We start from the raw sequence: 12,357 nt of genomic DNA on the forward strand, positions 1-12,357 counted from the left end.
AAAAGATCTAAACTGATTTAAATGACCTAAGCTTGATCATCTTAATCTTTGTAAACATCCAAGAAAAAGGCAAATTAAGTGATCATTTACAAAAGTCTTAAACACCAGATATTTCCCATTATTCAATACAAAGTTTGGGAAGTCAGAAAAACAAAACAGAACAAACCATGTAACCATTCATTTTCCCCTTTGTTTAATCTAAATTCTCACTTCTAAAAGGATTTGTTGAATTCATCCAATTATTTAATTATTTGTATTTAAGAATGACACACTGGCTTTGCTGATTCTGATTCAGTCTGGCATCTATCACCATTCTAAATTAAATGCAAATTCTAGATGAAGGTTAAAAGATGGATTAAACAAAGGTTATCCATGTCGGCACATGGCCTTATGCAAAACAAGGGGCAAGTGTGAACCTACGTATTAGAAAAAAAATAAAAACTTTCTGAATGATTCCTGTGGAATGAAAAAATCAAGCTCACTTTACATTTGGCAGGATCTCTTGGCACTTGATGAAAGGGATGGTCTCTGAGGCCAAATTCTTTTTGTCAATGAATGAGAGAATAAAACCCAAGCCAAAGCAGTAAAAAAAACTGAACCATCAATTCAGCCAGACTTGTAATATTGAGGTCATGGCATGAATCTTAAAGGACAGGCTGGAAGCAAGAGGCTCACTCACTCTTTGTCACAAATTATATAATACATGACTGTAATAATTAATAGAATCACCATCATCAGACTGGGTAAATATCACTAACTTCCTCCCTAAAAGCATAATAAATAGCGGGAAACTTGAGAGATACACGTAAAGACTTTGGAGGGATTTAGGACCTCCCAATTGTAAGAGTCCTGAGTTTTCTTCAGCATGACATTTTACTGAGTGTCACTCCTTTCTGACACCGATCTTCACACCACGATTTTTTTTTTATTGAGATATAGTCAGTTTACAATGTTGTGTTAATTTCTGGACGCACCACAATTAACTACATTTTTGACTTCTGCTACCATTTAATCACAGAGACATTGTTTCTGTAAGTTCAAATGAGCTACCACGTAGGTAAAACGTAAAGAGCTAAGCTTCCTACTGACTTAGTGAATCCCTCAAACAAAGCTGCTTTTCAGTGTGAACCACTCAAGTCTGTTCCTTAACAGCATCACAAATCTTTATGTGTCATGCATCTCGCTGGTCACACAATAGGGATGCTTTTCATACTTGGTTAGGCACAAAAAGGGATTTTCCCTGGGTAACATAACAGGAGAGTGCAAAGGAGGAGGGAGAGAGAGTTCCTGACATGGCCTTTTCAGGGGCTCAGACATTCCCTGCATTGATCTTGAGCTAGTTCTCTCCTGCTTTGGCCTCCATTTTCTCTATGTTTGGTTCACTTGAGGGTGAAGATAACTGCCAGCAGCTTCAAGCTGTCTTTTGATTAGCTTCAGGTCTTGTGGAAAAACAGAGTTATCTCTTCTCTAATAATGTTAGAAAAAGTTATGGGACTGATTCTCATTGGTTCTGATTGAGCTGAATTGGGTCACATGTCCGCTCCTGAAAGAATCACTGTGGTCAACTGAATGGATCATTCTGATCGGATCTGCTCGGGCCAATTTCACGTGAACCACATGAGCAGAGGTCGATGGGGCTATGGTTCCCTAAAAGCCAAATCAAGGTGCTGCTATTAGCAGATGGGGCAATGGATGCTGGTTAGGCAAAACTCTACCAGGACACTGAGGTCTGCCAACTGCGAAGGCAATGATGTTTTAGATATAGAGCTTCTAACCCATGTGATGTGTTTTTCACCAGAATCTTTCATTGCTGGTAGGGACTAGGTGGAGACTTGAAATTGACTAGCTCTGTGGTTTCATCCAATGAGTACAATGAAGTGAGAGAGGGCCGAGGGAGTAATTGGTGTACGCAAGAGTGAAATCACATTCAGTCCCTACAGGAATTCAGCTGACTAAGGAGGGAGGAAAAGATGTGCAGAGTTTGGTGATGGTAAGTAAAAGGTGGAGACATCAATGAACTGGAAATCCTGGTAGAACTAGGGGTGGAGTCAGAGCAAAGCACAGACACTAAAACAGGAGGTTGTTAGCAGCAAGAATGGGGTACGTGAGGTTACAGAGACATTGCAGATTCTGAACAAGTATCTCAGGAGGGATTAGAAGACAAGATCATTAGAAGAAAGGCCAGGGTGTATGACCTATGTTCTTGTCACTGGCCTGCTTCCCAATGACAGTCATCCTCTCATCACTGGTCTACCAGAATACTCTCATCTAGATTTCTCCAAGTACAGTACTCAATTTATACCTTCCCTATCAGATACAATATCTTTCTTCCATGAAATCTCAAGTTTGCATTGGGAGAAATTTTCAATATTCCACTACCGGCTAATGATAAACAAGGGATATTAGGAATGACACAGTCAGATAAGCCTCATTTCAGCATTTATTTGCTAGTTTCTTCCTCTGACTATATTCCTATCTAAATCATAGACAAATCTATGGCTCTATACCAACAATTATTGCTACAAAATAATATTATACCTTCTAATAAACCCATCAAACTATTATATTATTTTAAGGTCTATTTTATACTTCACTTCCAAATATTATATTAAAAATCAGAACATTAAATGGAAATTTTAAAGAAAATTTCCAGTTTTATTGAGATGTAATTGTCATACAGCACTGTATAAGTGTCACGTGTACTACATAATGTTTTGAGTTACATAAATGTAAATCTGTAACTGGCAGTATGAAAAAATGATCAAATGGTGGGAAGAAAAAGGAATTGGGGAAAAAATCAAACATGGGTATTCAATCAATAAGTGATACATTAATTCAGAAAACAAGGTTTCTTTGTGAAATTCACATGAAAATTAGATTTCAAAGCTTGCTAAATGTATTTTCTCCTACAGATTTGAGATCTGGTATTTCATAGGTAAAAGCTAGTTGGAGACATTCATGAGTAAAGAAATGCATGAAACATATACATCTTCATGCCACACTATGTTTAAATAATATCTAATCACAATACAGATATATATCGTCATTCTGACTATGGGACTATTTGGCGCTATGGAAAACCAACACTCCTACCAAGAGTTTGAAAAACCTACAAATACCATCCCCATAGCTATGCCTTGGCATTACCATTTCTCCCCCTTCCTTGCACTGGCCCCCTGTAACCACACGAAAACTCTGATACCTAATGATGCCACTGATGTTAATCCCAAAAGGCCTGTGGGATGCTGTGTTGTCACTGTTACCAGTATCAACTGGCAGATATTACAGCAGTTGCTAACACTTGCCAAAGTGTTTCAAGTCTGCGGAAATGACAAAGTTTCTTAACCTCCAAATTTGCAGTATGGTTACTCTTATGAACGTCAGAACAACACTTCGGGTCCTTGGAGGACTACAGTCATTTTTAAATATTAAGTAGTTCTTTTAGTTTTTTTTTTTCCTTAGGAATATACAAGGGCTGAGCCAGAGATTTACTGGAATAACAGACAAACCTCTACTTCTATGCATTCTTATATTTGGAAACAGATAATGTTCTTGAACTCTCTTTCCCCTTAGGAGCAGTATATTGTGCTAAGAGCCTTCTTTAGGTCTTACGGACCCATATATAATCAAATGACACCAAAGGCCTTCCATATGTGCCTATGTTTATCTGGGTCCTAGGAAAAACAATGGACTACAGCTGAGAATCCTGTTTAATACACTTACAAATCTGAAAAATTGTATCTGGAGTACGTATATGTCATTTTTCTTACATGATTTGTATATAATAAAATATTTCCATAATTAGACTTTCCCCCTAGAAAACACATTTGGAACCACCATGTAGAAATATTCAAAGTCATCCAGAATTGAAGACAGAGCAGGGTTGGATTGGCCACGGGAATGTTACATTGCCACCTGATCATTAATATTTTTTAAATATCCAAATATGTTCAAGGAGTTCCTTATCAACAAGAGAAGACTCTCCAGGTTTTCCCTGATTGTATTCAACTTGACTGAGGGCAACAATGACTTAAAATCTCAGCCTCTGACAGCACTACCCTTCTTCATAGAATTCTTTACAGAGCAACAAAGAGATCGTCCTAAGCACAGTAGCCACATATCTAAGCGTCTCTGAAGCATGAAATGCACACAGGCCATTTATGCCTAAGGAAAAACAGCATAGCACAAATATGATTTAATAAAAAGACTTCTGGAGAGATTACAAAGATTGTGAGTTTGACCTACCCATCCATCAGGTCACTTACCAGATATCTCCTCTAGGCACTGCTTAGCTGTCTTACTATATGATAAATCCATCTTAGTGGGGCTGGTACAGGAGTCGGCAGATGGTAAAGAGGTACCTTCATTTTCTGAATGTGCTCTGAAATTAACCAAGAAGACAGAAATACCAATTGCTGTCACCAGTGACTCATCAAAGTTCTCTAGCATAATACGAAATCAACAGAAGTTTTCTATCAAGGTAAGTAAGCATTACTTTATGACTGGGACATTCAAAGCTGTCAATCTACAGGAGAATTTCCTTATTTTTTTATATACAACCCAAGTTGCAGTGAGACATTAAATCAACTTTCTCAGACTTTTCTAAGTTTAAAATCTTATAATTATCAATAATTGACTTTTTTTGGGAGGGGGCAAAAGACTTAAAAATATTCTTTCTTTTTTTTTTTTGGCTGTCTTAGAGAAAGTCTGTCTAAATTGTGTTCTTTTGAGGAATAACTAATAAAAGCCCTTAAAACACCTCTAAAATTATTTTCCCATGAAAATTCTATTGAACATATCCTAAAATACAAAGTAAAAGTTGAAATAAATATTGAATTTGCTATGGGCTATTAATGTCTTGATCTCAGGAAAATTAAAGTCAATCAAAAACAGATTTTCATTCTTACAACCCTCTTTTATGTTTATAATTGTGTGTGTGTGTATATATATATATATATATATATATATATATATATATATATGTACATGGGTATGTATTTGTGTGTGTGGTTAACATGTAAAGAGTAGGTCCGATCAAATAAAAAGCACTCTGCAGAGGGACTGCATATGTTTTGATATTCCAATCTTCATGCATTGCTTCTTCCTTTTATGCGCAGGCGAATGTTTCATGAGGCATTATCTTTCCTTATGCAGCTTCAAAATCTACATTGGTCAAAACCACTATATTTTTAAAAAGTCCACAGCATGAACTACAAGAGAATGAAGGAGGCAAGACCATACAGCCTTGTATGCTGGACTTGTTCTTACAGTTATTTCATTTGCCTTGGATCCCACTTCTAGAACTGGGTTTGGACTGTGGCAAGCAATCATTAAAAATCTTTTACTTAAAAAAAATCTAAAGAGAATGTTTGAAATGTGAAAGAAAAATCTGACATATTTTAAAAATCAATTTTAATTAATATATTACTTTTACCTAAATTCTGCTTTTGTTTGAGAGAAAATAAAGTCTAATCATTGATGCCAGAAATATTTTTTATGTATCTGACAGATCCAAAAACTCTGGAAAGCTCATGAGGATTTTAATAAATCATGGAAAACTATATGCTATCTGTTTGTCTGTCTGCCTGTATATAGGAATTGATACAACAAAGAAAGATAGAGCTCTGTAAGAAATCATACAAAGTTATGTCTTGACCTCTGGTGATTTCTGGCAGACATTCCTAATTTACTATAACTTGAAACTGAATGTAAGAGGCATGGAAAAATTAGGAAAGATAATATGCTGTTCAAATGACAAGATATAACATTAAGGCCAGTGAAGTCTTCAATGTTGTGAAAATCAACAGACATTTTCCGTCTTTGCCTTCCTTGATATCTTGGTAGCCTTTAGGACAGCAGACCACTCCCCTCTTCATGAAACTCTCCTACCTTGGCTTCTACAATAAAAATTCTCCAGTTCGTTTCCCATTCTCTCTGGATGCTACTTTCCCCACCTTTGTTCTTTTCTCCTCTTTGTTCTTTTTTACCCATCATTCAATGTTGTGAGTCTCAGCAGTAAAAAGGTGATAGAGAGGGCAACAGTTGGGGGCTCCTCAAAGCAACATCCTAGACTTCTTCCAGTCTGGTCTCTCTAGATAATCTCAAATACACCCACTGTATTAATGATTACCTGTCTGCACATGAATTCCAAATTCAAACTCTAACCCAGAACTGTTCTTGAATGCCACATGTGAATCATAACTGCCTAATTGGTATTATTCCTTGGTTATCACAGAGATAACTCAAACCCATCATGTACAGAACTGAATTTGTGACATTTTTCTCCACAACCCTGATCCTCACTCATGGTGCCCCCGGGTGAAACTTTAAGGGGCGCTTGGAGGCTTTGCGTGTTCTGACCTCTGTGCCTCTCCAGTACCTTCTTGCACAGGGTTCTCCTTATTCCTCTTTCCTGTGGTCCCAAGAGCCTTCCACGCACTTCCTACAGCTCCCTGCCTCAACAGGGCCTTTGCCCTTGAATTTCATTTTCCTTTCCATGTCATCCAATTAAATCTTTCCCTTTAAGTCTCAGCTCAAGTGACTCTTTCTTAAAGAACCAACCCTAATTTTCAGCTGAAGTCCCAAGTTACAAATACTTATCTCTCCCTGTACTTGACAGCACTTCCTACCCTTGTAGTGTGAAATTTGTGTCATTATTTGATGAATGTTTACCTCTCAAACTAGAGTCTATCCCCCATGTTTAAGCCCACCATTCCACCCCAGTGCCTAGCCCCGTGTCTAGCAGGCATACTGCACTCAGCAAATACTTGATAACTGAATGAATAAATCCTATCAGTAGTGATCATAAAATAGTGTCACTGGCAGAGAAAGCATACGGAAGGAAGTATGGTATAATGGTGCATTCACTGGGTCTGGCTGTAAAACTCGGCTCTCTCACTAAACAGTTTTTAGCTCACATGACCCGGCTAAGGTGCTTAGTTTCTCTGAACCTAAATTTGCTTCTGCGTAAAAGCAAAGAAAAATACGTTCCTTGCAAAATAATTGTGAGCTCAAGTGTTATGATTACTAAAGGTCTGGAAAGGCATTTAGATGCAGAGTGTCTCCCTCTAGGACAATCTCTATGGCGCAAAAGAATACTCAGAATGTGTTCTGGGAGTAGAGTTTTGTCTTTGCTCCAAATACATAGATTTTAAGAAGTATTCCTCAGCGTATGTCTGTCTTCCTCAGTGCACGAGCCCTGGCACTCAAGTCCACTGGCTAAGTCTTCACTCTTTGATAAAAAGTATTCAAACCTCTCTTAGAAGTCTTTGTTTCATTTCATTTGTTAAGGTGGCAGTTGCACATTTCTGGTTGATTTGCTTTTTTTTGTTTTCAATACAAAAAATAACTTTTTTTTAGAATTAGAGCTTTACCTCTGAGCCCATAGTTCTTGATTTTAGAACACACTTTAAATGCTGTCAGAAAATCACCTACAAATAAATCCCATTTTAACCTACGTCCTGGAAATGGGCTGTTGTTAGGGATGGAGGTCGGAGACTCTACCTGAAGCATTCCATAAATATCCTACCAACTGTGATTGGTATAAAACAAGACATATGTAGGTCACGTCATAAGCAGGACCATATTCAAGAAAGTGTAAGACTAGTTAATGTGCCCAGAGTGTATTTTCAAGCACTTTCTTTGAAAGTAAAGTACAACAAAGCTAGATTTGAATAGTTGGTCTTTCAAGGTTCAAAAATGGATAATGCAAAGCTTCTTCAATGATTTACTCTTTTTTTTTGTCTTAGTCTAAGTCACAAGAGACATCTTATTTACACCGTATTTTCAAGTTCTTTGGTGCATGTTCCACAGTATCCCCTGTGAGTTACCCACATTAACAATAACAGGGAAACAGATTCATCAAGGGAAGGAACATGGAGAAGTTAAACTTCAAATAATTATAAAAAGACCTTAGAAATCATCTTTGGTTTGTATTCATATGTAAACAGGTCCAGATCCCCTGCTCTCTCTATATTACAAGCCATCCATTTCTCCAGGATTTCCACCTCCCTTTCTGTTAAAGGGGAATCAGATTTTAACTCCAGTCTCTAGAGGAGCAATCAAAACTAACTGGGAAAGATTTAGCTTTTATATACATGATCAAAGAAATTCAGTTAAATCTCTGAAGACTCTCAGCATGTCCTTTATTTCTGTGCATGCTTCATCCCAGTAAAATAAAAGGTTTCGAGGCTGATTCATAAAACAATTTTGGAAGACGTCAGAATGAACAGTATTCTCTAATCAAAAGGTCCATGCTGTGGTGGCATCATTCACTGTTCCCACATACAGTGATGGCCCGTTCCCTTCATATTAACGGGGAAAGGGAAAAATGGGTATCATGACGTTCCTCCAAAATATTTAGAAGACACAATCCTGCACAGACTATCTTACTGTGCATTTACAACAGGAGCAACATGTCACAAGCACTTGTTGAAACTGTAACACAGGGCATTGCAAAAACACCATTTAATTTACGTAGAGTTCTAATAAGCCAGACATTCAGTGCTGGTGTGTGCCACTAAGAATCCTAGATGTTAAAGGTCTAGATTTCAATAAAAGCTATTTCCTGTTCCTATGCACGTACTCTGTGCTAGGTACTATGCCTTGTGTTTTAACTAGGGCATATGATTCAAACTTCACAATGATCTTGTTGCCATGGACTGAACGTCCGTTTCCTCCCAAGTTCATGTGTTGAAACCTAACCCCCAGTGTGATGGCAGTAGGAGGTGGAGCCTTTGGGAGGTGATTAGGTCATGACAATGGAGTCCTCATGCATGGAATTAGGGTCATTCCAAAAGAGACCTCAGAGAGCTCCCTCAACCTTCTGCCATGAGAGGACAGAGTGAGAAGATGGTCTTCCAGGAACCAGCTAGGAGGCTCTCCCTAGACACCAAATCTTCTGGTGCTTTGATCTCGGACTTTGCAGACTCCAGAACTATGGGTAACAAGCTGAGAGAGACTTAACACATACCTAAGCCTGGCAGTTTTTAAACAGTGTTCTATTAACCACTACCCTACAGTTCAACTCCATCCAAATATCCCTGGACACTGAGTATCTCAATGCATGTGACATCTCCTTAGTTGACAGACAGCTTAGTCACTAAGTTGATAATAATATTTGAATGTGAGAAAAACCCAATGGTCTAACCTTAATTTTACTCTTCACTGGCTTAAATTTTTACTCTTAAGAAAAAGAAGCTATTTCACATGCCATTTAAAGGAAATAAGTAATAAATCTAAATACTATTGATCTTCAGATTTCCAATTTCATAAATACGGTGCTGCATGTTGATTTATATTAAAAATATATCCACATGTGAATTCATCTTAAAATGGATATGCTAGTCACAAATCTGGGCACAAATAGAACTGGTTTGAGTCAGCAACACTAACTAATGGTTTTGGAGTTCCTGCTTTATAAACCCCAAATAAAAGAAAGAGGAACAAGTATCTTTCCAAAACCAGCTCTCCCCTTCTTGGTGGGAGGACGGCAGAAACGTGACAGCCAGGGTCAAGGCCAGGAATCTGTCAGAGTAAAGAGTAGCCCAGGGGGGTGGGAGACATGTTAGATTCATATATGTGTGTGTATGTGGGGAGGAGTTGAGCAAATAAAAAATATGTTGAGGATGATGGGAGTCAGGTCTCTCAGTTGACAAAAGAAGGTGCAAGTATGGAAGGGACAAAGCGAGAATAATGTTTGTGTTGATTTGGAAATGGAAGTGTTGTGGATTCATGGTTGTGGTTATATGTATATCCATATCTCTATCTATCTAATCCTTTTTTTCTTTTTCCTCTATCTATCTACCTATCAATCAATCATAGACATCTCATTGATACTGAGATATCTCTGTGTGTGTGTGTGTGTGTCTGTGTGTGTGTGTGTACCTACATATATGTCATCATTTAGGAATCCTAGGAGCAATGAGATCTGGTTTCCACATATTACTCTTCACAAAAGAAATCAGGGCACCTTAGATAAAAGCTGAAGCCAAGGCAGTAAGTAAGAGTACAAGATGATCCCTAGATAACCTTGAGCCAAAAAGAAACAAAGATCTCAAAGAACAATGCAGCAGTAGGCAGCTTAAAGGGGATTGCAGTAGCCAAATCTGGAAAAATTTAGACATCGAAATAAATAGTCATATTGATAGATTATAATCCATTGACAGGAATAGGAATCCATTAGTCCACACAATTTTAAGAGAAAGGGGAGAGAGAAACGGAGGTGGAGAGAAAAATAAGAAGGATCATCTTTTTCTTAAAGTTAAATGGCAAGACAAAAATGCAGAAGAAATGATGTAATTAGGAATCACTTGATATCCATTGGAGTAAATTATGAATTTAGTCAAGAAACTCAGTGGATGCTAAAACTTATGGATGAAAGTAGATCAAGAAATAGAATTTTTACAGAGTCTTAAAGGATCGTCCCATAAAAAATACTTGTGAAATATAAATGGGGCAAAGTAACTTGAGAGAATTGTGGCAAACATCATCCCAGTCAAGGGATCAAATTCAACAGCACCAAAATGGGAAGTATCAATATCACTGATACCTGATACGAATGCAACAGAAAAACACAGCATCATTTCTGTGACATTCTAGACCAAAAATACATATTACGGCTCTAACCATGAGAAAATATCAGACAAATCCAAATTAAGAAACATTCTTTGAAATACCTGCCTTCAACACATCAATGCCATGGAAGTCAAGGGAAGACTAAAGACCAGTTCCAGATGGAGGGATATTAGGAAGGCGTGACAACTGGGTACAACGTTCATCCTGAATCGGAAAAAAAAAAGTGGTATCTCTGGGACAATTCATGAAACTTGACTAGGTCTCTGGGTGCTGTGAGTGAAATGTATATGGGAGTTCTTGGTGTGATTCTTGCAAATTTTCTGTAAGTTTTGCATTTTTTCCCAAGAGGAGATAGAATATAGAAAAGAGAAACAGTAGTGGTTTGGTTGGGCGAGGTTGGCACTGAACCTAGGAAGCTAAATTTATAAGGGGTACTTTATCAAGCTTCTCTGTGGAGAGAATGCCAAGTCATAGCGGTATTCTATACAACAGATCCTTCTCCAGCAGGAGCTCCGTATTCCATCTGAAAAACACTGCTGTGTGACGGAGGTTAAACTCCTACTCGTCGCACAGATGTATATATCAAACTTAGCCAAAGACAAGCTTGCAAGGCAAGCATTCAATAAGCTTTAGTTTGTGCTGATGATCAGTTATCCCCAGTTCACATAAAACTCCAAGTGCAGTGCAATCTATAGGAATAGCTGAAGGGCTTAGGAAAGCTTTATCTGCATGATGGTCATATGCTCTACATTTCAATCTTCGTAAACTCACAGCTCCTCCTGCTCAATCTGCTGGTTCAACAAATAAACCAAACTTAAAACAGCGTGAGTAAGCATTTTCAAAACTAATGTTCTGCATCCTTTGCCTTTCAGAACATAGTATATTTAAGTATCCATTTTCTGTGTCACTTTCTAGGCAAATCTGAGATCTCACAAAAACTTGTCACCGCAAAAATCTTTCCTGAGAACCCTTGATACTGTTGTATAAGACACATCATATTATAACAAATGAAGGGAAGCCTCTAAATTCAGACTTTATTGACCTAATTTTACAAATCAAGTGTCTATAGAGGGTGTCCACTTATATTTAATTAACGGGTGTAAGAAGCATGATGATTTTCTTCTCTGTTTAACAATGTTTTCCCTTATCTAAAGATTAGGCTTTTTCTTTCTTTTTTTTCCCCCTTTTGTGAAATGCCCACATCCCTGATTCTGCTCTCTTTGTTTTAGATGTCTGCTTTGTACCCAATGCACTGGCTTTTTTTTTTTTTTTTTTTGGCATTTACTACAAATGGTCAGAAACTAACAAAGAGCATAGAGACCTCAAAATGGCAAGTTATGAATTTGGTTAATAGCTATTTTGAAATTTACAGGAGGCTGTTAAAAAGACTCAGGTTTAAAGAAAATGTGCAGGTCTTTCTTTCCTCCTCCATTAATTACGTTACTCCTTTACTTCTTGTATCTTTGCAAGTATAAGGAGTATAGCTGTAAAATAATAAGTGTAAAAGCAATGGAAGAAAAAATGACACATGGGAAGAGGGGAGGCAGCTTTGAAGGTCCAAAGGAGCTAACTTAACACTTTTCGAACACCAGGCAAGGAAAACCAAAGAATACAGCATTAAGGGTAGACACCAAGGAATAAGAGGAACAATGACAAGTAGGCTTTTTCTTCTTAACTATGCCCCTCTTCTTCCTCTTTCTTGTCTTCCTATTATCAGGACCTCTAATTCAAGTCTTAACAAAGTTAACTATGAAAGTCAGTAAATTTCTCCTTCATCTAGTC

At 37.6% G+C, this 12,357-nt stretch overlaps 1 protein-coding gene across 2 annotated transcripts in view; it reads right to left on the reverse strand.

Annotated features, from left to right (window-relative positions):
- NAV3 (neuron navigator 3) overlaps positions 1 to 12,357 on the reverse strand; it is a 309,585-nt gene that overhangs the window by 149,712 nt on the left and 147,516 nt on the right. For both annotated transcript variants that reach the window (XM_072973357.1, XM_072973356.1), the window contains exon 9: positions 4,266 to 4,381. In XM_072973357.1, the coding sequence (XP_072829458.1) occupies positions 4,266 to 4,381 (116 nt within the window). The remainder of the gene's footprint in view (positions 1 to 4,265; positions 4,382 to 12,357) is intronic.

This window comes from Vicugna pacos, chromosome 12 (genome assembly GCF_048564905.1).
Source record: "Vicugna pacos chromosome 12, VicPac4, whole genome shotgun sequence".
NCBI lineage: Eukaryota > Metazoa > Chordata > Mammalia > Artiodactyla > Camelidae > Vicugna > Vicugna pacos.